We start from the raw sequence: 26,105 nt of genomic DNA on the forward strand, positions 1-26,105 counted from the left end.
ATGGATGCTTCTGATAACTTGCCCCCAAAATGAGCCTTCTTCTTTGAAGAACCTCCAGCCCCATTTAGCAAGAAGGGCTTGGTTCATAAGTTTGAACCCACCAAGGCCAAGGCCTCCATCTGTCAATGGTTTTTGAACCATAGCCCACTTCACCAAATGATTGAGCTTGCTGCCATTGTGCCCTTCCCAAAAGAAATTTCTTGTGATTCTCTCCAATTTCGAAGCAACTCCTTCCGGCAATATAAATATAGACATGAAGTGTGTTGGGAGGTTGGATAGCACTGACTTACATAATGTGACTCTACCTCCTCTAGAAAGATTGAAGCACTTCCACTTATCCAATTTGGCTTGGAAGTTATCCAAAACTGGTTGCCAAAAAGACAGCTTCTTCGAGTACCCTTCAAGAGGCAGCCCAAGATAGAGGATTGGAAGCTGATCAGCCTTACAATTTAATGCAGGAGCCATTGAAAACAGCTCTTTATCATCCACATTTACACCGTAAACGGCTAATTTCTCCCAGTTTACCTTCTGCCCTGAGCACCATTCGAAAAACTCCACCGTTTGCTTTAGTCTTGCAAGCATGTTGCTGTCATACTTACAAAACAATAGCGTATCATCCGTAAATTGAAGGATGGAGATCTGTATTTTATCTTTGCCAACCACAAAACCTTCATACAGACCGGCTTGAATGATCTTAGTCACCAGAGCACTTAAAACTTCACTTACTAGAAGGAAAAGGAAAGGTGAGAGGGGATCACCTTGCCTAATGCCTCTAGTGGCAGCCACTCTTCCCCTTGGTTTTCCATTGAAGAATACAGAAAACACTGGATTTTTAACACAGCCCAGAATCCAATCAATCCATTTCTGATCAAAGTTTTTACTTTTCAACACCTTTTCTAGGAAATCCCAATCCACACGGTCAAAGGCCTTCTCCAAATCAAGTTTGAGGATCCATCCTTTCTTCTTTTTCACTCTATACTCTTCTACAGCTTCATTAGCAATGAGGATGGGGTCTAAAATTTTCCTTCCTTCAATAAAGGCACTTTGGGAAGAGGCTATAATGCTAGGCATTACCAATTTTAATCTTTCAGCCAACACCTTTGCAACAACCTTATATATCACTGTAGTTAAGCAAATTGGCCTGAAATCACTTACGTTGACTGCTAACTTCTTCTTTTGAATAAGACAAATGAAGTTTTCCTTTACACATGCATTTAGCTTACCATTCTTATAAAAATCTTCAAAGGTGGAATGCAGATTATCCTTGATCAAGTGCCAAAATTTCAGCAGAAACTCCACTGTGAAGCCATCGGGTCCTGGTGCTTTACATTTTCCTAGTTTCCTTACAACAGCCCTGATTTCTTCAGGAGAGAACTTAGCTTGTAGGCTTAAATTCTGAGTAGCGTTGATACAAGACCAATCAAGGTTTAATGGAAGATGCCTTAAACCTGGAGACTTCAGGAATATGTTGCTGTAAAAATTCAGGATTAGATGTTCAATCTCTTGAAAAGAAGTTGTTAGCACCTCTTGATCATCTATTAATTCAGCAATGAAATTTCTTCTCTTCTTTGCTGCTAAATACTTATGGAAAAAGCTTGTGTTCTCATCTCCCAATTTCAACCAATTCAACTTACTTTTCTGAATTAAATTAATTTCCTCCAATCTGTAAAGAAACATTAAATCTGACTTTAAAGTGGATCTAAGTATCAATTCACTGCTATCAAGGGAAGAGGAATCAGCAAGGGCATCCCATTTTTCAATTTCTTTTAACAGCCCCTCTTCTTTGCTTCTTTGATCTTCCTGAAATTTAGAGTACCACTCCTTTACTGTTGTCTTTACACCTCTCAATTTCTGATTAAGGGCAAATCCAGCCCACCCTTGAATGCTACTACTAGCCCAAGCTGATTCGATGATCTTGACGCACTCCTTATTAAACAACCAGCTGTTACAAAATCTAAAAGGGGAAGGACCCCAGCTGAATGTGATCCGAGAAGGATCTTACTTGTCTATTGGCTCTAGAGTTTTCAAACAATTCATCCCACGTTTTGGTGATGAAAAATCAATCTAAGAAAGATCTTGAAGCTGAAACTCCTTCCCTAGACCAAGTGGAGCTGCCATTTCCCAACCGAATCTCCAAAAGATTGGCTTGGTCCATAAAGCTGTTAAACTTCCTCATTCCTTTAGTGCTTCTGCCCAATGGATATCTTTCATGTGCCCATCTTGTGATATTAAAATCTCCCCCAATGTACCAAGCTTCTACACAATAAAATGAAAGAGATAACAGCTCTGGCCACATGAATTTTCTCTCTTTGTAATCATTTGGTCCATAGACATTAGTGATCCAGCAAGTCTTATTGCAAGCAGTGATGCATTTTACTGATAATGAATACCCTCCCTTCAAAGTTTCAATCACCGAGATCAAACTCTTATCCCATAGAGTCAATAAACCACCTGAATACCCATAAGATTCCACAAATTCCCAGCCAATATCTTTAGAACTCCACAAGCTTTTGATGAAACTCACTTCAAAGCTGTCTTTTTTTTACTCTTGAATTAGAACTACTATAGGGTTAATTTACTTTAGAAAACACTTGAGAGCTAACCTTTTGTTAACATCTTTTAGGCCTCTAGTATTCCACGACACAATTCTCATGATTCGGACTTAACTCAAGGATTGTAACCTCAATTTCTAAACATTAATCGAGGATGAGATGGCAGTCCTTGACAATTGAGGTTAAATGAGTTGGAAGATCACAAGGAATAGCTGGAAAAATTGAACTAACAGCCTCTAAAATAGTGTCATTCTCTGTCTGAAACAAAGGGTTCAAATCTTGAATAATAGGGTCCTCTTTACTTTTTTCTTCTGAAAAACCAACTGAATTTGCCCAAACTTCTTCTTCACTACTCACACTGAAAGGAGAATCAAAGAGGACCTCCCCTTTTTCTGTTCGGAACTCCCCCAGATGGGTTGTGAAACCTCTCAAGAATGTAACCTCTGTATTAGGTAATGAAAAAACAGAGTGTTCAAAGAGAGTAGGGAGAGGAGAAGGAGAGCCTAACCTGGAACATTGAGGCTGTCCTTGAATTTGGGTGCATTGGGCTTCTAATAAATCCGAGTTGTGAATTGCCACTGACTTGGCTTTAAAGCTTGGTTTCTTGGATGAGTCCTTGGCTAACTTTCTTCTGATAAAATGATTAGAGAATGATTTAAAAAGGCAGGGGGGATGCTTGAATTTTTGCTGACGTTTAGCCCCTGTTTTGCTTGCCTTTGGCGCTTGCTTACTGCAGGGAGGGAGGAGGAGTGCCGAGGAGGAGGCAGGGACTTTTGGGGCTGTCTCGGGGGCCGGCTGAAGCAGAGGCGCCTGTTTTGTAGTGAAAACAGGGGAGGGAGACTTACCCGGACTGGAACAGGGGAACAAAGCAGCAACCTTGGAAGATGAAGGGTCACTTTTGCTGTTTGATAAAAATGTTGCTGATTGCTTCGAAAAACAATTATCTTTAATTCCTTGTGACTTTTCATTTTTTTGAATAGGTGACTATTCAAATTCTTTGGCCAAAGGGCTGGATACCCCATTAAATTCTCCCTTCTCTCTCTTCTTAAAGGCTCTAGGCATCTTTTCAACTTTTTCATTAAAGTGCAGTGACTCTTCGACTTTTTGCACATTAAACTTGTCACTAACAATGGGCATCTTCCTCGGCAGTAAAGGAGGTAAGGGAAGTTGGATTCTTTGTAATTAAACACCTTGCAAGGGGGGAATGGGACTTTTTGACTTCCTCTGAATAAATTTCATCTCTTTGCAGGGGTTCTTAAACCGGATTCGAGTTCCTTGAAAAGGTGGGTTTGGAATGTGAAGAGACAAGGAAGTTCCACTCTGAAATATCCAATTTGAAATTAACTCCTTCATCTTTAATTACATCATTTAACCTAACAAGGTCAATAGGATTAGAGAAGTCCTTAAATAATAAATTCCTCACTGCCTTAGAAGGAGCTTCTAAACATTCCACATCTCCAAAATTTAGAAAAAAAATCCCACGAATTGCATCCTTTATTTCGATTGTGGCTGGCATAAATCCACATAGGTTTCTTCTAACTTGAATTTTGGCTTCCAAACAATTAGTTAGGTTAAGAGTTTCTGAGGCAATTGATTCCAAACCCCCAAAATAAGCACCTATGGCTTCAAAGGTCTTTCTTCCCCAATAATCCAGTGGAAGATTCTTGATTGAAATCCAACCACCAAAACCTTTCATCACAGAGGCTCTTCCATGTATTTTGGGATTCCACTTTTCAAACAGCAAGTGAAAAGGACCAAAAGACTGCCATATACCCGGACTTGAGATCAATGTGGCCAAATCACCATTGCTGACTTTGATTAGAGCTTTATCTGCAAACAGAGGATTGATGGTGACACCGGTTTTAAAGGCCTCACTCAATACCTTCGAAATATCCTTCCAATCATTGAAGACTAAAAGCCTTGAGATGAGCCATAAACTACTAAAATCTTCCTTGAGAACTTCATGATCTTTTTTAATCCAATAAGAACCCTTTTCTTGATTTAATTAACCTTTACTACAGGATTTTTGAGTTGCAACATTCCTAAACTTTGAAGGCTTTAGATATGGTTAAGAGAACGTACCTTTCACCACTTCTGAGAAACTCTTCACTTGAAGGGCTTGCTGAACTGAAATATCTTTGAAGATATGGATACTAGCATCAATCATTTCCTTGAACTCTTGCCAACCTGAAGATCCAACCCCATAAGGAACATGAATATTCTTTCTCCCCCCTGTGGTAGGCCACACTGCACATTCTACAAACCAATTGTCTTTGACTCTGAATTTGGCTAGACGTATGAAACTCTCATCTACTCTTTCTTTTAACAAAAAGAACTCAACCGTTGAGACAAACAAAAGTCTTTTGAAGCCTTCTTTCAACCAAATGGCTGCTGCTAAATAGAGGAACAAGGACTGTCCTTTTTTCAAATCTTCTACTATGAATCCTAGACCCTCTTGCCACATACAAAAGAAATGACCCAAAATGTTACAGCTTTTAATCTCCATGACCGAAAAGCACTCCTATCAAGGAGTCGAAAGGTTTTTGCACAAAAAACTGCCTTTTACTCGAAGCAGCAAGGGTTAAAATACAGGGCTGGAAAACAGAGCAAGAAACAGGGCAAGAAAGGAGATCGGGGAAGGTGGAAGTGCCGGAAGAGGGGCAGGGGGAGGGGGAAGAGAGAAAAGGAGGAGAGAGGGGAGAGCATTTTTTTTTTTTAATTTAATCCCATTTCCCTAAGATGAGTGTTAGTAAAGCAATACATGCAAGCATACTCAAAAACTGTTATCCTTTCCAAAACATAGGAGACTTTGTATAACTGATTGACGAAGGGAAATTGAATTGATAGAGCCCCTCATCAAACCCCTATTCCAGTTACACCTTCTTGCCTTCTCTTGTAATAGTGATTCAATGGTAACAGAGGCAATTACGTTGAGAATATTTTTAGGATAAACAAGTGTGTTCCATGAGTTGGGATGAAACCACAAAATAACCATTTATATCAATTTTCGAATGAGAGCCATCACCAAAATGGCTAAAGAAATTTTTAACTCCATACTCTACCTGTTTGTTCAACTTCATCAAGTCAAGGACATTATGATTTGTAGACTTATTATACCAATAGAACACCAAAATTAAGTTTAGTGCACCTATACGGGTTGTTGGCTTGATTTCATTATGTTCCTATGTAACGTGAGGAAGTCAAATGACCATATTCGTCACTAACATGGTAAGCGTGTGACCCCAAAATTGTCTTTGTTAAAGTTTAGGTTCCTACCTCAATTAATGATCCTCTTCTACCTTTCTATTGGTTGTTGATGGCGAGACAATTTCATTGGCTTCTTCTATAGTATTCAAATTTTATACTCTGTTTTCTTAAAGAAAATAACAACTTTCATGGCAAAATACAGAAAACCAAGCCCATTAAAGAAAGGGGCTCCAACCATACAAAAAAAATGGATCCTATAGAATAGTTACAAAAGGTCTTCAAAATTGAAGCCTAAAGGGAACCTAGAATCTGAAAAGAGACCAAACAATGCTAAGATCCCTTTCCACCCCTCTATACGCTCTATAGTTCCGCTCCCCCAAAGAACCCATAAAATTGTGGACACCCCTTTAAACCACAGAAGACACCTCTTCTCACGAAAGGGTGGATAGAGAAAGAACTCCTCGATCATAACACTCACGTCCCTATGTCGAGCTAGCGCAAAACTGAGCATTTGAAAGTCTCTTTTAGGGTGCTTTTGAATGTCAGAAATGGGTATGGAAGTATTGCCACATCCAATTGAATTTGCTGATAACTTACCATTAATTAGTAGATATTCGGCATCAACGCCAACCAAAATGCTTGACTATGATTGGCCCTCCAAACAAGAGTCATGACACCCAAATTTTTTCTTTGTTGTGTAGCCTAGTAATGACACGCTTCCACTGATCCTTTTCTGGTATTTTGAAGTGAGGATCTAAGTTACCTCACTTTGGATGTGTTTATGTTTCCAACCGAATATTCGATGGTCAGTCTCTGGCTGAAACACTTCTAATAACACACTGCCAACATTGGGATGCATGGAGGCAAACAATACAGCGATCCCAGGAAGGATTGGTCAACAGCAAGCCACTCTTCATATAGGTTTCTTAGAGGTTCCATCTTCGGCTAAAATATTTGTCCTTCTACGTTATGTACCCAACAAAAAACCTTCAAATCTCTGCCTTCTCAAAAGTGCTAAAACCATAAATCTCCAAAGAAATCATCTTCATTGAGTTTTAAATTTAGAGCAAAGTTTAATAAAATTGCTAAAGTTCATGCTATTACAGACCTATTATAATAACTATTGAGGCTAGCTGATTTTATAGTTCCTGATATTATAATAAAATTGCTAAAGTTCCTACTTTATAATAACTATAAAGTAGGAGCAGGAATATCCTACTTTCTCTGCTGCCTTTCGAGTGATTGAGGCTCCAAAAGCAGGAGTTTCAAGTGGCTATGGCTTAGATAAAATAGTAGGGGATCAGAATTGTAAAAAGAGGATGCCACGTGCCTTCCTGATACAGTTCCACTACCAAGACAAACTACAAGGAGAGAGGTTGGTTAGGTCGTGACTGGATGAATTCTAAGTTAATTTCAACTGAGGTGCAACGGCAATCTTAATAGAAAGAACGTTGTACACCTTCAGCCCTACTTGACTTACGCATATTAGAGAAATAGGTAAAAGACAGAATAAGTAAAGCAAATCATTTGCATTCAATCACAGATTAGCCATGGTTAGCCTGATGCAGGTGACCCTTGCTGCAACGATGACCAATTGGAACAAAAATATGAGAGCTCTGAACATGTCACTAAATCACTAGTCCCCACACTTACCGTGCCTGAAATTCCCAAGCGTTCTTAACTGGGCAGCACTACTGAAATACTAAGTAGCAGTAGCTTAATTGGTTCTAATCCACTGACTTTGCCTCTAAGCCAGACTCGAAAGCTATGTACTACTAAGCCATCACAGTATTCATTACCGTTCTATATTTTATATCATCATTAAAGAGAAAGCACAATATTATGCAGATATAAAAATGCATAAATTAAACAAATAAAAGAGTAAACGTAGACGGATGAAGATAATATCGATTCATTATAACTGGAAAATAATTAAATATGAGAATTAATCCATGATGCAAATGAAACCCCAGCAGAAATCAGCACAACTTTTAAATAGTTCACTACGACGTAAGTGTTTGAACGTTCTATTTTAGTTGTGACTTATTTCCTCAAACATAATTGATCGACGGGAACACATTCACCTAAAAGGAAGTAAATTGCCATAATTATACTTCCACTTGAACGCTGTAATTATTCTCATGCCACCAATAAGCTACAAAAAGCACAGACGACACTCCCAATGTCCAATCCCGAAACATTCGACATTATAAGAAACACCAAACCAGATTCATATCGGTACAATTCAATTCCAAAAACGAAACAAACATTCATGTTCGCAAGAAGCCACCCCAGATTAGAAATCCCAGCTCTCAACAGGAAACGAATTAAACTCAGACCCAACGAAATTCCCTCAAACCACGCAGCTCAAGTCAAACGAACAGAAAGTTTCAATTTATAAAAAAACAAAACCCAAATCATACAAAGGCAGATTATGTAGTAATCCGAGCAAAATTGCAAGATCCAAAGGAAATGAACAGCGAAAACCTTGGAATTACTCACCCGGAGGGTCCTGGAAGCTTCGGCAACAAGGACAGAAGCAGAAGGACCTCCATGATGCGAATTAGCTGCAGAGGAAGAAAGGCAATCAGCGACGGCTCTTCTTAGCGGTTCAGGAGGCTTCTTGAGCGATGAAGATCTCAAACGAGAGACTCCAGACACGGGTCCCAACTGTTGGAGCCGAGAACTCCCTGGGCTCCGTGAAGGACTGAAGGTGGAAGACATAAGACCACAAAATTTTCCACAGAAAGAGAGAAAACGTAAGAAGAAGAAGATGGAGTGAGTTGAAGTTCTTGAGAAATGGTGGTGGAAAGTATTTTCTTCTACATTTCAAACAGAATCAGAAGGAAACTGTTTGAGGCTTCGCTGCCGGTGTGAAAGTTTCAGACAAGAGAGAGTGAATGGAAGGGAAGGAGACGAAAATTATAATTTTCTAAAAAAGAAAATTAGTTCGAAAAATTGGGATTTGGAATACTAAATAAATAAATAAAAGATGAAATGTGAAAGAATTCTCAATTTTGAGAGTTAGAAGAAAAAAGGAAAAAAGAATCTTAAAATTCGCGAGAGTGGAATTAGCTGTCCGTATGGGCGTAGTTTTATGAAGCTTATTAGCTGGCAAGCATGCGCTTTGTTAAATTACTTTATATTTTTTTATATATATATTTATATTACATTTATTATATTTTATGAAAATCCTAAAAATTACGAAGCATATAAGGAGAGGGGAAAATAAACACAATATTGACCCATAAACCTCTTGAGATATTATTTAGTATTTTCCATTTTCTTATTTGTTAGTCATATATATTTGAATTAGGTTATTACTATAAATGTGATAGTATGCGGTCATAAATCATAGGAAAATGGTTTAAAATGAAATTTTGGTGAATATATTTATAGATATAGTAAAGTATCGTAGTTTATCAATGATAGATACGGGTAAATACTATCATTAATAGTCAATGATATTTTGTTATATTTATGAATATTTTTGTTCATTTCACAATATTTGACAACCCCTAAATTGTAATAGAACTCGTTAATATCTAAATAAATTCAAGAATATAAATATAAATTTTGTCAAATTATGCTTAATCACGGTTTTGTCAATTTTTTCTTAATCATGATTTTATCCGTTCTAATTATAGTTGTTCACTTTTCTTGTAAAGGGTGTAGAGTTTTTCCCTTTTTTTTCCTCTCCATTAATTAGTATGTATTATTTTATTCTATGGTGGTTCCGTACACGCCCTCTAATTGCTAATTATACATCAATGTTTAATTATTCAGTTAAGGAAATGAACAAATATTTATAATAATTTGCTTGCAAGAAATTTAAATATTTTATATTTTAGATGTCTGTATCTATGTCTACATTCCTAGGAATTTGGTTGTTGAACATATTTCTTGAAATAAAAGAAAAATGTTAATATTTGCAAATTACAAAGGAACTTGTAATCTAATACAAACATTCAACATCAATTGGAGTGGTTGATAACTACAATATAATTGACTTTCATGAGCATCAAAATTAATATTTGTTATGAATATTTGAAATTTAGACCTTTTAATCGTTGATATATGTTTTATGTCAATGGAATTATGTTCACTTTTGTATATCAAAATGAAGACTTAAGGTAAATATACCACGGACAAAAATATTAAGTTCATATCATAACTCACAAATATATGAAATTATTATAAATAGTATAAAAAGAACACTTTTAGTCTTTAGACATCCATAGAAGTAACAATTTAGTCCATAAATTTTAGTATGTAACGGTTTAGTTTTTGTATTGTCAAATTTGTAATAATTTAGTCCTCAACATACCAAAATTATCAAGATTAGGTGTTCATTTTTTTTAACCTTATGATGTAGACCTTGTATTTTATAAAAATATAAAGTCTTTGACTAGTTTATCAGCTTATTTATACAAAAAATCTCATTAAACTTTAACACTAATTTCTATAATGCGGACTGAATAAAAGAACTAAATTGTTACATAGTAAAATATAGGAACTAAATCGTTATAAAACTGAAAGTGTATGGAAATCATTACAATCCAAATTCAGGGACCGAAGTGATACATCTGTAAAAGTTAAAAGGATTAAATGTGATTTTTTAACCCAAAAAAAAAAGTATGGCAACATGCAACAAATAATTGTTTATTGGCATATATAAATTGGGCTATAGGGGAGATTTTTTGCTTCATATTTTGACCTTTAAATTTGTATTTTGTCCTTCGTGGCAACTATTTAAGTTAAAGTGATTGCACGGTGAAACGATATATCATTTTCATATATAAGTGCGATATATACCACAGATATAAAATGTCACGATTTAACACTAAGTATATGTATGAACAAACATTCAAGTTGATGTGAATTAGGACGTCCTCATGTAACCTCTGGGACCAATCACGCACTCAAGAGTCAATAAGCTACTGAAGGAACTCTTATTTAAGAGTACCTACGAGCGGAAGCGGACCTTTCCAATTCATTGCAACAAAATTACCACATATACATTCAAACATATTAATATGCAATCATAATGCTAAAGAGATCAAGAGATCATACCAGATGAAGATTTATTCTTCACAGCGAGTCTAAAACCCAACCGTTTACCTCGAACAATCACCACTCGAATAGAAGGAAATGGAAATGACACCACCACTTAGAGCCCTCAGTATTATTGGAGTGAAAATCCAAAGTGTGGACTTTGTTCGGATTTGGTAGAGGGAATGAGGAAGAGAGATCGTACACAACGATCAAGCAAGTGATAGATGAGGTCATCTATCGCATAGACAAGATGCCTGATCATTTAGGTGAAGTGTACGATCGTGTAGGAAAAAGTAAGCGATCTTCTAAACGATCGTGTAGGAAAGGGTAAGCGATCATCTAAACGATCGTGTAGGAAAAACTAAGCGATTGTCTATACGATCGTTTAGTAAATATCAGGAGCTAAATGATCGCTTAGGAAAAGGTAAAGGATCGTTTAGTAAATAACGTGCGAAGGTGTAATTGATAAGCGATCGCTTAGCAATATCGTATGTGTAAGCGATCGTGCAGGCACTATCATATAGACACTAATTTTCTAAGCGATGACACTCTCTTTAACACAATGTCCGTGCATCTCATGCTTAACACACCGTCAGCTATTTATGCATCTCAAAGTGATCTTTCAATACACTCATCCGTTATTATAATAGAAGAAACGTCATCCCATTTCCTTTATAACCGTCTAATGAATGTGATCTCATCATATTCATAACATATAAATTAATATCATATATTAATTATAATATTTTCCTCTACTAGATATAAATCATATTTATATCCAATTTCTTTCAAATTAATGTATCTCATACATAAAGTTAATTATATCATATTTAATTAACTCGTTCAATGATATCATATATAATCGAACTCCCTCTTGTCGATTTGAACATTTCAAACTGACCCAAAAATTGACTCTCAACTTATATCCAAGCTACTAAGGGGACCTTATGGACCTATGGCTCGAAGCTCCAACAGTACGTGAATAGCTGATTAAACTCTTTAGTCACGATATTCACCATCCGTTAACTACCAGGCATTTCATTAAAAATCGACAGTTGAACTCTTCTTGCCATAGATATATTTCTATGTTCATTGGATATAACCAATCATCAGTATGATGACCCTTCACATATGCTCGTAATTATAATAGGCCAATTTATCGTTTGCCCCTGTAATTACATTTTCCTCCTTAAGTACCATTGATCCCTCTAATGAACAATACAACATAGTCCTACTATGTGTGAACACCTCTCGGGCCATGAGAAGGTGTGTGGCGTTACATCGTTCAAGCCCCAGGATCAATCCTTAAAAGAGCAATTTATCTACTTATCCCTACGTTGGGGGAAGAATGAAGTCCATCTTGTGAAGCTGAGTTCTCAGCTCCCAAATCAGACGAATCCCCAAAATGGTAGGTTTGAGTCGGCGCTTTAGGATTGAAGTCATGTTACCTATGGTCATCCTAGTGAAGTGAAGTCTCGGTCATGAACGAAGTTATATGACAATACACTAACACTTCGAGGTAAGGTCTTATACAAACTTTTTGTATATGATGTCCCCGCTCGCATGTCCACCGCACAAATAATCAATATCAGACCATCTATGACAAGTCACAATATTTGTAACAATTCCACAAAGTGGGCCGCATCGGTAGTGTTACTAGGATAAGGTTTCCCTCCTATATCCATATACTACAGACTATTTTGGTTGTCACTTAAGACATGATCCACTTGTATGTCACTACATACATGCTTAAGTTACATAACCAAGGATATTAAGTTTATTTGTTCGTGGTAAATAAAAAAACATCTAAATGTGCAAAATCAAGAGGTAAAGTAAATATCATATATATCATACATCACAAGTGTTCGTACAAAGTTGTTTACAAACTACAGGACACGAGACCTTAGGGCACAAACCCCAACAACTACAATTACTATTAAATTCTCACAAATAAATAGTGATGAACTAAATTGAGGAGATTCAAGCAAAAGCGTCCTATGAAAAGCTTTATAATTGGTTTCAGTTTATGCTACAAGATGAAACCAATAACTGAAACAGATTGAACTTTGTTAATTCATGTCTTTTTTTTCCTTCTAATTTACGAACATACCTTATTTTTTTATTTTTATTATTGGACCCATATATGTTTTAATTGGGCTTTTAGTATTTTGAGTGGGGTAGAATGGACTTTTTAAGTCATTTTGGTAAAGTATGATGGGTTTTAGGGTTTCCGTATCATAAGTCCTTTGTATCGTTACAACTATTCGGGTCGAAATAATTACACGACGAAATGGTGTATTATTTTAAGTATGAGTATGTTATCTGTACCATACATTATGAAACATAATGATCTTACATTAGTTATATGTTTAGATGAACAGTCACATCAATTGCCTTATTGCAACTATTTGGGTCGAAGTAGTTACATAACAAAGAGATGTATCGTTTCGTGTATGGAGGTCGTTAGACCATAGGATTAAAACATCATGATCTAACACATGGAGATATATGTTTGAACAAACAGTCGTGCCCTTTGCCCCAGTATAACAATTGAGTTTGAAGTAGTTACACACGACAAAGTGTTATATCCTTTGGGTATAATCTAAATCATAGATACAAAACATCGTGATATAATAATAGATGTAAGTGTGTGAGGTAGACAGACACGTTTGTTTGTCTCGTTACAACTATTCAGGTTGAAGTGGGTACAAGATGAAGTGTATCATTTTTGTGCATAGACATTATCTAGACAATAGATACGAAATTTCATGATATAACAGTGAAAATATGTTTGAATAAAAATATCACGCACTTTGTCACGTTACCACTATTCGAGATCGAAGTGATTAATCTTACGTATGGGCATGATCTAAACAATATCCATGAAACACCACGATCTAATAGTAGAGATATGTTTGAATGAACACTCACTTCTTTTGCCCCATATTACAACTTTTTCTCGAGGTGGTGGGGGAGGGGGGTATATTCTTTTATATATGAGTGTGATCTAGATTATAGATATGAAACATCACGATCTAACAATAGAGATGTGTTTGAATGAATTGTCACATTTGTCATTTAAAATGTCATACATTCCAATTATCTTTTCCTTCAAATGGTTATAACCAGTTGCGTCAAACAATATAAAAGGCTATTTCATCTATGGCAAATTTTCTATTTCATCTATTGCAAATTTTCTTACTTTCTTTATATGCACTAATAGTAAACTAATTGATGTGCATTCTTGTGTTATGAGCTAGTCAATACAAGAAGTATGTCACAGGGTCAGTGTTGAGACGACCAACCGTGCAACACTTGGATGCTCTTACTTGCCAAAGAGTGCACCAAGTAAGCCTTCAGAAGAGGTTTGGCCTATTCAAGGCACAAATGAACTCCTTGAGAGGTTTTAAGATGAGTAGGCAATGGTACTTAGAGTTTAAGTGAATGAGAGCTTTATTGACGCTGTCCAGTGGATGCTTTACAAATGAGCCTCATTAGGCTATTTATAGGCATGCCCCACCAACTTAGGGGTCTTAGAATTGACCTAGGAGGTCGGTTAGGACACTCCTAGACACTTCTATGTGCCTCTTACATCCATTTTAGGCCATACTAGGCCTTTCTAAAAGTTACCAAGTACATACAAGATAATTATAGACACTCATAGTCTATTCTAGACCCTTATAAGAGTATTATAGAGTATGTACATATGGGCTGATGTTGGGATCTTTCAGCATGGTCAGGGCCTTTTGGAACCATCGAGCAGGTCTTCTAGAGGCTTTCGCGGCTATCTAGCCCTTTCTAGCACCGTGTGGCACTATCTAGTGCATTCCATACGTATTTAGGGTGCTCATGAGGGGCGCTAACACTGTCTAGCATCATTCGAGTCTGTCTGGGCCTGTTTCGAGTCTTCCAGAAACTTATCGAACAGTCTAGAGCGCTCTCAGGTTGTCTAGAATCGTTTAGAGGCATTAGTTGCTAGGTCGCGCGTGCGTCTGTCACTCATTGCAGGGTCACCCATCTGCGCGTTGCACACGTATGCTGGGGCGTGTGTGTCTGGAATCGCACACGTTGGGCCTTCAGTCGTGCGCCCGTGCGATGTGCGTGCGTGCTTGGCCATATGTACGGCCGCATGCTTGGCCTCGCACATGTCTGCGCTAATGACCATGCGCATGTCTGCTATCTTGGGCATTTGTCCAGGCGCTTGTCTGGGCATGTGCCTGCCTTTGCATGCCCTTGTGTGCTTGTGCCTGGGCACACAGGTGTGTTGGGCTTCCGCCTGGGATAGGGGTGCACGAGGTGTTGTGTGGCAACTTGGGGATGCCTTCCAACATGTCTTGACTCCTATTTGGTTGTGCTAAAAGAGCCTTGGGCCTTGCATTGGCGTGGTCTAAAAGGCTATTTTTGTGGGGCATGACACCCTTTCCCACTTGTTTTCGCAACGTCCTCAGTACGCGTCTTCTCTTATAGTGTCGTCTCCTTATCACTTGCATGGCTTCATTACCTGTGGCTCAGGGTTCTCCATGCTTTTTAGGGAGATCACACGAATATTGCGATCTTCAAGCACCGAGAAAGCGTTTCGAGATGGTGCCAATAGGGCATTGACTTTTCTAAAGAAGGCTAGACCAAGAATTATCTTACGGTCATCCATAAACACAATTGTAAAGTCTAGCTTACCGTGCCAATCGCCTATCCTCGTCTTTACTCCCCAAGCTATCCCTTTTGCTTGCTTGGCATCAGAGTTGACGACTTTGATCAAGGTTTCGTCCTTCATATATTTTAAGCCAAGTCGTTGGGCTTCTTGCACATCCATGAAGTTGTGCGTAGCTCTCATGTGCAGCATCACGGTTGCCTCTTTCCCATTAATCGTGGCATCTGCATAAAGTAAGCCCTTGTCTTTGCTCTTTTCAGCACATGCCTAAAAAATGGTTGTTAATCGCTGCAGCGAGCCCATGTATGCTCCGGGCTCTTCAGCCTTCTTCTCTTTGTCACGATGTTGTGCTATTAGAGCACTTAAAGTGTTTTTGCTCGGACACTCCCTCGTCCAATGTGGCCCATTACAAATGAAACAGGGCTTAGGAGGTGTGGATTTGATAGACTCATCTTCTCTCGTAGCAGAACCCCTCTCTTTTTTTTCCATTCAAGGTTCGTGAGTTCTCTTTATCCTTTCGAGAAATATCTTTCTTCGGTTTAAACCCTTTTTCTTCCTCGTTCAAATGAATGAGCTTCTTGCCTTTTTGGGTGAAGTAATCTGTGAGCAATTCAGCAACATCAATGACATCGTCTAACGTCGTGACATTGCGCCTGTCAAGCTCGATCCTCACCCAATCTTTAAGTACATCCTTGAAGTAGAAAAGGGCATCCTTATCCGATAGATCATCAATCTAAACAATAAGTGTTGTGAACTCTTTGATGTCCTTGGGGATAGAATCGATTTGCCTCAACCGTCTGAGTTTTCCTCGAGTCTCCATCTCGGCATTGTGTAGGACAAAGTGTTTGCGAAGCTTGGCCTTAAATTGTCCCCAAGTGTCAATGCGACATTGATCATGCTCCCGCTCAACATACTTTCTTCACCACCATAGCTAAGCTGCATCCCTCAAGAATGTTGGGGCATGGTTTATGCGGGCGTCGTCATGTAACACTCCCGAAGCCTCAAAATACTGCTCTAGGCTAAACAGGAAATTCTATACCATCGTGGTATTCCTCGTGCCATTATACATATTAGGTTTCGAGACTTTGATGCCCGATGTGGGGTGTGCAACGGAGGGTGCACTAATAGACGGGGGAGTGCTAGTGCGTTGAGAGCTCGAGATTCGGCTCGAACATCATCGATCTCTTTATGAAGTCTTTGGATTTTCTCTTCCACGAACTTACATAGATTAAATACTTCAGTCGAGAGTAAACTTACCTCCGACTTGAATTCTTGTCTGAGGGCCCCATGAAGGAACTCTTATTCAAGAGAATCTATGAGTTGAAGCAATATCTTTCCAAGCCCATTGTGACAGAATTAAAGGCATTCACAAACATACAGAATAGTTATGCATATTAGAACAAATTATAACTTGCTTTCATAATTAAATATAAAAGGAATGAGAGACTTACCTTTGAAGAATGTTTCTTCTGCAGATCTCTTGCTCTCGTGAAGAACTAGACAATAACATTTTACTCTCGTTCAGATCGCCTACCCAATCGCTTGGTAATCACGAACAATCTTCTCCACGAACAAGCACCCTTAGACACCACCACTCGGCAACCTTGGTATTCTCGGAGGTGTGGGCTCTGTTGGATTTGGTAGAGGGATGGGGGAAGGCAATGATCGAACTATACGATTAAGCACATGGTAGATAGTATTGTTTATCGTATAGACTGTATATGTTTGATCGTTTAGTAAAACTCGGTAGGTACACGATCGTTTAGTAAAAGGTGTTTAGCATGCAATCATTTAGTAAATCGCTTTGCGCAATCTTTTAATAGATTGCTAGTACACGATCGTTTAGTAAATCACTAGTACACGATCGTTTAGAAACTCGTTTGAAGGCTATCGTGTAGTCTCTCGTGAGCTAAACAATTACTAATGCACACTATGAAGCAATGTCATGACAAAATGGAAACTCTTTTCATTTTATTCTTCAGTTGTGAAAACTGAACATAACCTCCCACTTTCACGATTAATGGAGAAAATAATCAACCACAATTATCTCATAATTGTTTTAATTATAAATAAATATAATAACTAACTTATCATATTATATTTATAACCTATAGTTTTAATATCACATCATATGTAATATTTAAACCATAGTCCTTTTCTCCTTTATTTAATATAAATCATATTTATATCAAAATCTTCCAATCAATGTATATCGTACATCATATCAATTAATCACTTATAATTGAACCAGATTAATTATATCATATACAATCAAATTCCCTATTGTTAATTTGAACACTTCAAACTAACCTAAAAACCGATTCTCAACTTGAATCCATCGAGCTACCAAGGGGACCTTATGGACCTGTAGTTTGAAGCTTCAACGGTACGTGAATAACTGACTAATCTCTTTAATCACGAGATCCACCATCTGTGAACTGTCGGGCACTCTATTAAAGACCGATAGCTGCACTCTTCTCACTACATATATATTTCTGTGTCCATTGGATATAACAAGTAACCAGTACGATAACCCTTCACAGATCGCTTGTATGTACAGTTGGGCCAATTTACCATTTTTCTCCTGTAGTTACATCTAACTCCTTAAGTACCATTGATTCCTCTAATGAACAATACAACATAGTCCTACTATCAGTGGACACCTCTCAGGCCATGAGAAGGTGTGTGGCGCCATATTGTTCAAGCCTCAGAATCAACCCTTAAGGAACCAATCTATCTACTTACCCCTACTTCGTAGAAGAAGTGAATTTCATCTTGTGTAGCTGAGTTTTCGACTCCCAAATCAGACGAATCCTTAAAATGGTAGGTTTGAGTCGACAATCTGACCACTCGCACCCATGCAAATCAAATGACCGCCCTCATAGGCAAGAGTTCCCAACTCACTTAGGATTAAGGTCATATTACCTATGGTCATCATAGTAAAATGAAAGTCACTATCATGAACGATGTTATATGATGAGACTAAACACTTTATGGTATGGTCTTATACAAACTCCTTTGTATAGGGCACCCCGCTCGCATGTCTCCACATGAATGATCAGGATCAGACCATCTGTAGCACTTTACAACACTTGTAACATCTACAAGCGGGTCGTATCCGTAGTATAACCCGGATAAGGTTTCTCTCCTCTATTCATATACTACAAACCATTTAGGTTATCACTTAAGGCATGATCCACTTGTATGTCTCCACATACATGCTTAAGTCACAACGATAATCGAGGATCTTAGTTTATTGGTTTGTAGTTAATGCAAATAAAATATCTCATATTTCATAGACAACAGTGAAGAAAATATCTCATATTATTACATCACAGACGTTTGTTCATACAGATGTTTACAAACTATAGGACCCTACAAAATTTAGGGCATCAACCCCAACAATCTCCCACTTGTCCTAAAACGAGTGGGTGTACGAGATAATAACAAGTACAAAATAATAAACTAGGGCACTAAGGCCCAGTACAAAACCCCGATCATCTTCTTAGCTGTCAGGGTTATCTTGGTGTTCTCTTAGACTAGCTCATTGAAATTTTCACTCAACCGGCCAACCAAAAGCTTCACATCCTCTAACTCAATCTCAAGGGTGGCCAGGCGAGTGTTAACATGATCCCTCGTTGTCGGGCCTTTAGACTTGGAGCGTTTGGATATGGTGCATTGCTTAGTCTTTCCTCGGGTGGTTGGTCCTTCCATTTGCTGCTCGGTTGGAGAATGGTGTCCCTCTTCGGGTACCATATGCTTGACAAAATTTTAAGGCTACGTGAGGTGTCTAGGTTCAAAGAGCAAGACTCTAATACCACCTGTCATGGGGTCAGTGTTGAGACGACCAACCGTGAGACACTTTGATGCTCTTACTTGCCAAATAGTGCACCAAGTAAGCCTTAAGAAAATGTTTGGCCTATTCAAGGCACAAAGGAACTCCTTGAGAGGTTTTAAGATGAGTAGGCAAGGGTGATTAGAGTTTGAGTAAATGTGAGCTTTATTGATGTTGACCAATTGATGCTTTACAAATGAGCCCTATTAGGCTATTTATAGGCATGCCCCACCGATTTAAGGGCCTTAGAATAAACCTAGGAGGTAGGTTAGGACACTCTTAAACACTTCTATGTGTCTCTTACATCCATCTTAGGCTATACTAGGCCTTTCTATAAGCTACCAAGTACATACAAGATAATTATAGACACTCATAGTCTATTTTAGACCCTTATAAGAGTATTATAGAGTATGTACATATGGGCTGATGTAGGGACCTTCCAGCACGGTCTAGGGCCTTCCGAAACCATCAAGCACGTTCTGGAACCATCTCGGGTCTTCTAGAGGCTTTCGGGGCTGTTTAGCCCTTTTTAGCACCGTGTGTCTGCTTAGGCCTGTCTCGAGTCTTCTAGAAGCTTCTCGGACAGTCTAGAGCGCTTTTGGGCCGTCTGGCATCGTCTAGAGGCGTTAATCGGTGGGTCACGCGCACAGGGAGGTGCGCACGTCTGTCGCTCGCATGTAGGGTCGCCCGTCTGGGCATTGCGTTCGTAGGCACGCGCATGCTGGGGCATACGCGTTTGGACTCGTGCATGTTGGGCCTTCGGCCGCGCACTTGTGCGATGTGTGCGCGCGCTTGGCCATGTGCCTGGCCTCACGCGTGTCTACGCTGATGGCTGTGCGCATGCCTACTATCTTGGCGCTTGTCTGGGCACTTATCCGGGCATATGCCTGCCTTGGCATGCCTGTGCCTAGGCACACGGGTGTGTTGGGCAACCGTGATGGGCTTGCGCTTGGGATAGGGGCGCACGAGGTGGCCTTGTGTGGCGGCTTGGGGATGCCTTTCAACATGTCTTGACTCTCCCTTTGTGCTAAATGAGCCTTGGGCCTTACATTGGTGCGATGTGAAAGGCTATTTCTGTGAGGCGTGACAAGTAGAAGATGGAAATTGGTTGTACAGGAAAGGTTCTAGATGTATAAAAGCAATTATATTTTCTCCAAAGATAACATTTTAAAAATTTGTTAACAGTATGAAAAACTAATAGGGAATGATAGATTTTGCAAACGAAAGGACATTTCTAAAATTGAGGAGATTGAAAAACCAAACCTATCTTGCAAATTGTTTGTTTTGATTTTGTTTTACATCATCATTAAATTGTTTTTTTTTTTAAGAATATGAGTAGTAGAGGAATCAAAATCTCGTACTTCGTGTACAAATTCAATTGAACTATGTACAAATTCAAAAAGTGGAAAATAAAATTTTTAAGCTCATTTGGTAACCATTTTAGTTTTAGTTTTTGTTTTTTAAAATTAAGCCTTTGTACACTTCTTACACCTCCAAATTTCTTCATTTGTTATCTACTTTTCACCAATGGTTTAAAACCACCAAATGACTCTTCCTCGTCAGTTACATTGCCTTTTGTAAGAGCTATTGGTCATGTCTGCTAGTCTTCTATCTATAGAAAAGGAAGTTGAAACAGACATGGCACGAAATGAAAGCCTCACAACCACAATTCAGCTAAGTGTCAAAGACCATTGACAGCTACTACTAGTCACAAACCTTCTCTTCTGAAAGAACCCCTTCTCTTCTGAAAGAACCTATTTGCCCAATAACTTTTAGCCCTGCTACTTTTCACCAAACAAAAAGTAGCTTTCAAAAAGTTATTTTTATTTAAAAACAAAAAAGAAAGAAAATTAAAGAGTTACCAAACGGTGCCTTAATTTGTTTAATTTATAGGTTATTAACTCTATAGGTAGTGACAAATTGTTAAAATTATATATATTCTTTTTTAGGGGTGTTCAATGTTAACCTTAGGGATAAATACTAAAAACGACCAAACTAATGACAATTCTACGAAATCGAAAGTTTAGTTTTTATTGAAGCATAAGTTCAAATTGGTTTAAAATTACAAGAAACCAAACCTATATTATATAAAAAAATTGAACCAAGACTATATATATATATATATATATATATATATAATTGAACCAAATATTCGTGGTTTCACTCCGTTTGGTTCGAGCCAAGCGGACAAATTTTCTTTAATATATATCTAAAATTAAAAGGAAATCTTCAATTCGGTTTGGCCAAATCAAATCGTAAACATTCCTAGTAACTGGATGCAAGATCGAACTATTTACTTTGGAGATGGATAATATTTTACCGCCAAGACATCGTAAAAAGGTAATATTTATAAAAAGAAAATAAATTGGTTAAGAAGACAAATAAATGGAAAGAGAATCCACAAAAATAAACACCCTCATTTTCTATATATCATCAAGCATTATCCATAATCCATAATGAAAAATGTTTTATTCTTTCCCTCTTGAAGAATTTAGCTCCATAACATAAAATTTGAAAATAATAATTTTATTAACAAAGCTAGTAAAAGACTAAAAAACTCCTCATCATGTCAAAAACATCTTCATTTAGCTCTCAACCACGTTGATGACCATTCACCAGGAAGCAGCTGCAAAGATTTTTATGCAAAAGGCAAAAGAAAAAAAAAGAAAAGAAAAGAAAAAAAAGAAGTGGTGTTTGTTTCCTAAGAATATGCTATCTTGGCACTTGAAGCCTTGCCCTGAAATCCTCCTCCATCAGAGGCAGTCCATCTCTCAGCTTGATCTTTGGTTCCCATCCAAGAAGCTCCTTTGCTTTTGTAATGTCTGGCTTCCTCTGTCTCGGATCGTCCGGGGTGTTCTCAACCATGACAATCTTGACATTCGGATTGATGAGCTGCAAAACCAAACGACATTGGGAGTTAAAGCAACAATCAAAAGCTTCAACGATTTGAGCATTCTATATGGCTTTATATATATTTTTTAAACTCAGGCTCGGTTTGTTTAGATATTCATCCCTCTAATCCGAACCTTTTTTTGTTCACTTTAGAGATAGAAAGGGAGAGGGAGAGATATATCATACCTCCTTGACAGTTTCGGCGAGCTCGAGCATGGTGAATTCACCTGAGACAATAACAATAGGGTTACTGATGACAGTTGAACAATTGCCTTCCTGGAATTCACAGTTATTATGTTAAGCCATATACGAAACCTGGATTCCCGATGTTGATTGGGCCGGTGTTCTCTCCTTCCATAAGTCTGATTAGTCCCTCAACCTTGGTGAGTTAAAAGGAACAAACCATGAGCCGAGAGCACTCTCCATATCCAAAAAACAGGTAAACAACCATTGAAAAAAAGTAAAGCACAAAAGTTGTCGATTTCACATACCATGTCGGAAACATAACAGAAACTTCGTGTTTGTGTTCCAGGTGCCTGAACGGTCAATGGTTCGCTACTGCATTACGGAGAGAATGTGTATGTGAGAATTCATGCAAAGCAGACTAGACGAGAGATTCCAACCCATGGAAACTTACCGGATTGCCTGAGCAATGAAATTGCTAACAACACGACCGTCGTCAATATTCATTCTCGGTCCATAGGTGTTGAAAATCCTAGCAATTCTTATCTCTTTTTACAGAAAAAATTCTTAGTGTTATTAGGTTGACAACAACTTAGATGAAGTAAAAACACATTTGTCCAAAACAAGAGCATAAATCTCACCAATCCCATGCTGCCTGTGGTAATCAAACATCAACGTTTCAGCCACACGCTTTCCTTCGTCATAGCAACTTCTTACACCTTTAACAAATACAGAAGTCAAGTTATGACACAGCAAGGGAGTCCTAAATCTATCATCGGACATCAGTTTTGAAAATATTCGACATACCAATTGGGTTGACATTTCCCCAATAGCTTTCATCTTGGGGATGAACAAGGGGGTCGCCATATACCTCCGAAGTCGACGTAAGCAAAATCCTAAGTTCCATTATTATATGGTTAATGACCAAAAAAAATAATAAAAAATATATAAATATACCCAACCAGTTGATTGCTAATGACTAATCCAAAGTCATGAAAATTATTGTTCTAACCTTGCTCCAACTCTCTTAGCAAGTCCCAACACATTCAATGTGCCAATCACATTTGTCTTTGTTGTCTGAACACCAAGAGTTAAAAATTAGAACATTATATTTGCAATATGAATGCAACCAATTTGATTTCCCAAAGAGCTGTTCAAACTCTAGTACCTTAACAGGATTGTATTTGTAGAAGATCGGGGAGGCGGGGCATGCCAGATGGTATATCTGATCCACCTCAACCAGCAACGGTTCAGTGACATCTAGCATTATGACATGGGGGAAAAGAGTCGTTTCAAATCCCGGTCAACAAATTGAATGAGAAAAGAGATAAAAGATGACAAAGTATGTAAACACAGAAAGCAGATGCTAGTACCGTGTCGTATGAGCTCAAATCTAGGATGACCGATCCATTTTCTAAGGTTGTCCTTTGAGCCAGTAAAATAGTTATCTGCAACGATAACCTAAAGAGAAGAAAAAGGTACTTTGAACATCAACTTCCAAATAATACAATGGACAGTAATTTCTGCTTGAAACTCCTACGTCGATGTTTTTATACCTCATTCTTTTCGTTTTCCATCAATCTGTCGACTAGATGAGAGCCAATAAATCCCGCTCCTCCGGTAACCAAAATTCTCATATTAGCCTGCCAATGAAACAAAAAACATTGGATCATCAAAACAGAGTATAACTAAGATGATCATGATACAAGGAATGTATTGGTTTGGACAATGACAATAAAGAAAGCAGAGCATATGATTCTAGCATAACAATAAAAATGAAAATGTGCTTCAAAACAGAAACACAAGATGATGTTCTAGAAACTTCCACTATTTAATCAAATTTCTTCAGAACCTTCCCATTCAATTATTAAGAACATATCCAGTGTGATAAGATTGGTCACTATGCCGAGCCAGTCATTCCTCGACTCAAGTTCGAATCCTTTCTTATTATTATAGTCACAAAACTCTCTTAGCAGTGTTCTCCAAACTTGTTAGAGGTAAATGTAAACCTTTTAGAAAACCCCGAAAAAACAAATCCGTTCCAATTAAATCCAAAAATGTACAATACCAAGCTAAGATCAACAAACAAAAAGACTTCAATCCAATTAATTCATAGTGGAGTTTTCAAAGGCAACATCAACAAATGAAGTTTCTTAGTGAGAAAGAGAGCTATATTTGCACGAATACCAATCACAATCAACAAAGGATCCATAAAAAATGATCAACAAACAAAAAGACTTCAATCCAATTAATTCATAGTGGAGTTTTCAAAGGCAACATCAACAAATGAGGTTTCTTAGTGAGAAAGAGAGCTATATTTGCACGAATACCAATCACAATCAACAAAGGATCCATAAAAAATGATCAACAAACAAAAAGACTTCAATCCAATTAATTCATAGTGGAGTTTTCAAAGGCAACATCAACAAATGAGGTTTCTTAGTGAGAAAGAGAGCTATATTTGCACAAATACCAATCACATTCAACAAAGGATCCATAAAAAAGCTGATCATAGACATCATATCTCATCATTCAAAAAGTACAACAACTCGGGGGATGGGATCCAACTTCCAATCTCCGAGGAGGAAGTTCATGCCAATGAGTTCAGCTCAGAAAATAGTTACCTGAAAAAACTTAGCAGTTCTTAGAGGGGAAGGGGGTGGTGGGGCTTTTCTAGAGGTATAAACATCTCCATTTGAAGATTCCTTAGCCATTGCTGAGACCTCTCTTCAAATTTCTGAAACCCAAATTAGGAGAAGAAAAAAAAAATTAAACAGAAGATTTAACTCAAATTCTCAAACAGCACTGATATTCATGAATTGGGTGAAAAAAACGAATCCACTCAACTATTGTTCAATCCAAACAAAATGTGCCTTTCAAGGGAGAAATCAAAAAGGGTTTAAGAAAAGTGAAAAATCATCTTACCCTTCAAAAGCAATAACCCAAATTGCAAGACCCAACAAATTGTTGATTATGAATATGATATATTATTCTGAATGAAATTGCAACACGCTTTTATTTATACCGAAAAGATCAAATAAAAAGCAAAAATTTTAAAATTGATGAATTGGGTTTGTTCTACCAAAATTCGCATCAGAAGAAAGCGAGAAACATAAGAAATACGAAAATTAAAAAAAGAGACAAAAGCCTCCTTCAACAAGGCGACGGTAACTGTAAATGAAAATCTTGGTTTACCGTGAGGTGACAATTTCGAAGATGAATAATAGAGAGGTTCTGATTAAGATAGTGTCTTATTTATATGAGTACGGCACGACATGTCGTTTGACTCTCACAGTCACAGCTGTATAAATTGATTCACTTTAGATGAGATATTATCTGCTGTATGTGAGTTTAGTTTGAGTCGTGTCATTCAAAGATTGGTTGCAAATTTGTGATATTTTTTTAATCACATATTTTTATTTTTTTATTTTCCAGATAATCACTTTCGGTTGATTCTAATCTGTAGTCAGATCAAAATAAAATATTTTAAACATTGATTTGACATTGTGAATTTTATTTTTAGAATTTTTGTGGATAATTGGATTCTTTTAAAATTATTTTTTAATGGTAACTATTTTAATAAATTAGTTTCTCCACACTATAATTATTTAAAATTTATTTTCTATTTTTAAACATCAAGCTTTTATATATATATATATATATATATATATATATTGTTATCTACCCATCGCTCATATTCTAAAAAAATAAGTTAAATTTTTGTTTTTTTTTT

At 37.5% G+C, this 26,105-nt stretch overlaps 2 protein-coding genes and 1 pseudogene across 4 annotated transcripts in view; all 3 read right to left on the reverse strand.

Moving 5' to 3' along the window:
• LOC120079177 (uncharacterized) overlaps positions 1-8,827 on the reverse strand; it is a 50,104-nt gene extending 41,277 nt beyond the window's left edge. The window contains exon 1 of the mRNA XM_090315327.1: positions 8,262-8,827. Coding sequence (XP_090171453.1) covers positions 8,262-8,483 — 222 coding nt within the window. The 5' untranslated portion in view covers positions 8,484-8,827. The remainder of the gene's footprint in view (positions 1-8,261) is intronic.
• A 7,368-nt stretch (positions 8,828-16,195) lies between these two features.
• Positions 16,196-19,218, reverse strand: LOC150035160 (uncharacterized; annotated as a pseudogene).
• Positions 19,219-21,700: 2,482 nt separating this feature from the next.
• On the reverse strand, positions 21,701-25,675 carry LOC120080932 (UDP-glucuronic acid decarboxylase 3). Of its 3 annotated transcripts, none has more exons than XM_039035619.2 (13): positions 25,568-25,675; positions 24,997-25,109; positions 23,929-24,015; positions 23,746-23,833; positions 23,541-23,632; positions 23,385-23,449; positions 23,180-23,268; positions 23,014-23,091; positions 22,827-22,920; positions 22,681-22,747; positions 22,505-22,568; positions 22,376-22,416; positions 21,701-22,189 (listed from the first exon to the last, which is right to left on the reverse strand). In XM_039035619.2, exons 2-13 carry the CDS (start codon positions 25,084-25,086, stop codon positions 22,010-22,012), a joined length of 1,035 nt encoding a protein of 344 aa, XP_038891547.1. In that variant the 5' UTR covers positions 25,087-25,109; positions 25,568-25,675; the 3' UTR covers positions 21,701-22,009. The 3 variants fall into 3 exon arrangements, with proteins under 3 accessions (XP_038891547.1, XP_038891546.1, XP_090171863.1); XM_039035618.2 differs by having other exon boundaries at positions 25,298-25,568; XM_090315737.1 differs by lacking the exons at positions 24,997-25,109; positions 25,568-25,675 and adding an exon at positions 24,225-24,404.
• Positions 25,676-26,105: the final 430 nt, after the last annotated feature.

The sequence above is a fragment of the Benincasa hispida genome, chromosome 7 (genome assembly GCF_027475165.1).
Source record: "Benincasa hispida cultivar pf3 chromosome 7, pf3_genome.v1.1, whole genome shotgun sequence".
Classification (NCBI taxonomy): Eukaryota; Viridiplantae; Streptophyta; class Magnoliopsida; order Cucurbitales; family Cucurbitaceae; genus Benincasa; species Benincasa hispida.

What these genes read in the sequence shown, in the direction of transcription:
- LOC120080932 (XM_039035619.2), bottom strand. Translation starts at nt 25,086, where the DNA reads ATGGCTAAGGAATCTTCAAATGGAGATGTTTATACCTCTAGAAAAGCC. An exon ending in GAACTGCTAAGTTTTTTCAG is followed by an intron (nt 24,016 to 24,996) that starts GTAACTATTTTC and finishes TTTCATTGGCAG; the next exon opens with GCTAATATGAGAATTTTGGT. An exon ending in GGGAAATGTCAACCCAATTG is followed by an intron (nt 23,092 to 23,179) that starts GTATGTCGAATA and finishes TATTTGTTAAAG; the next exon opens with GTGTAAGAAGTTGCTATGAC.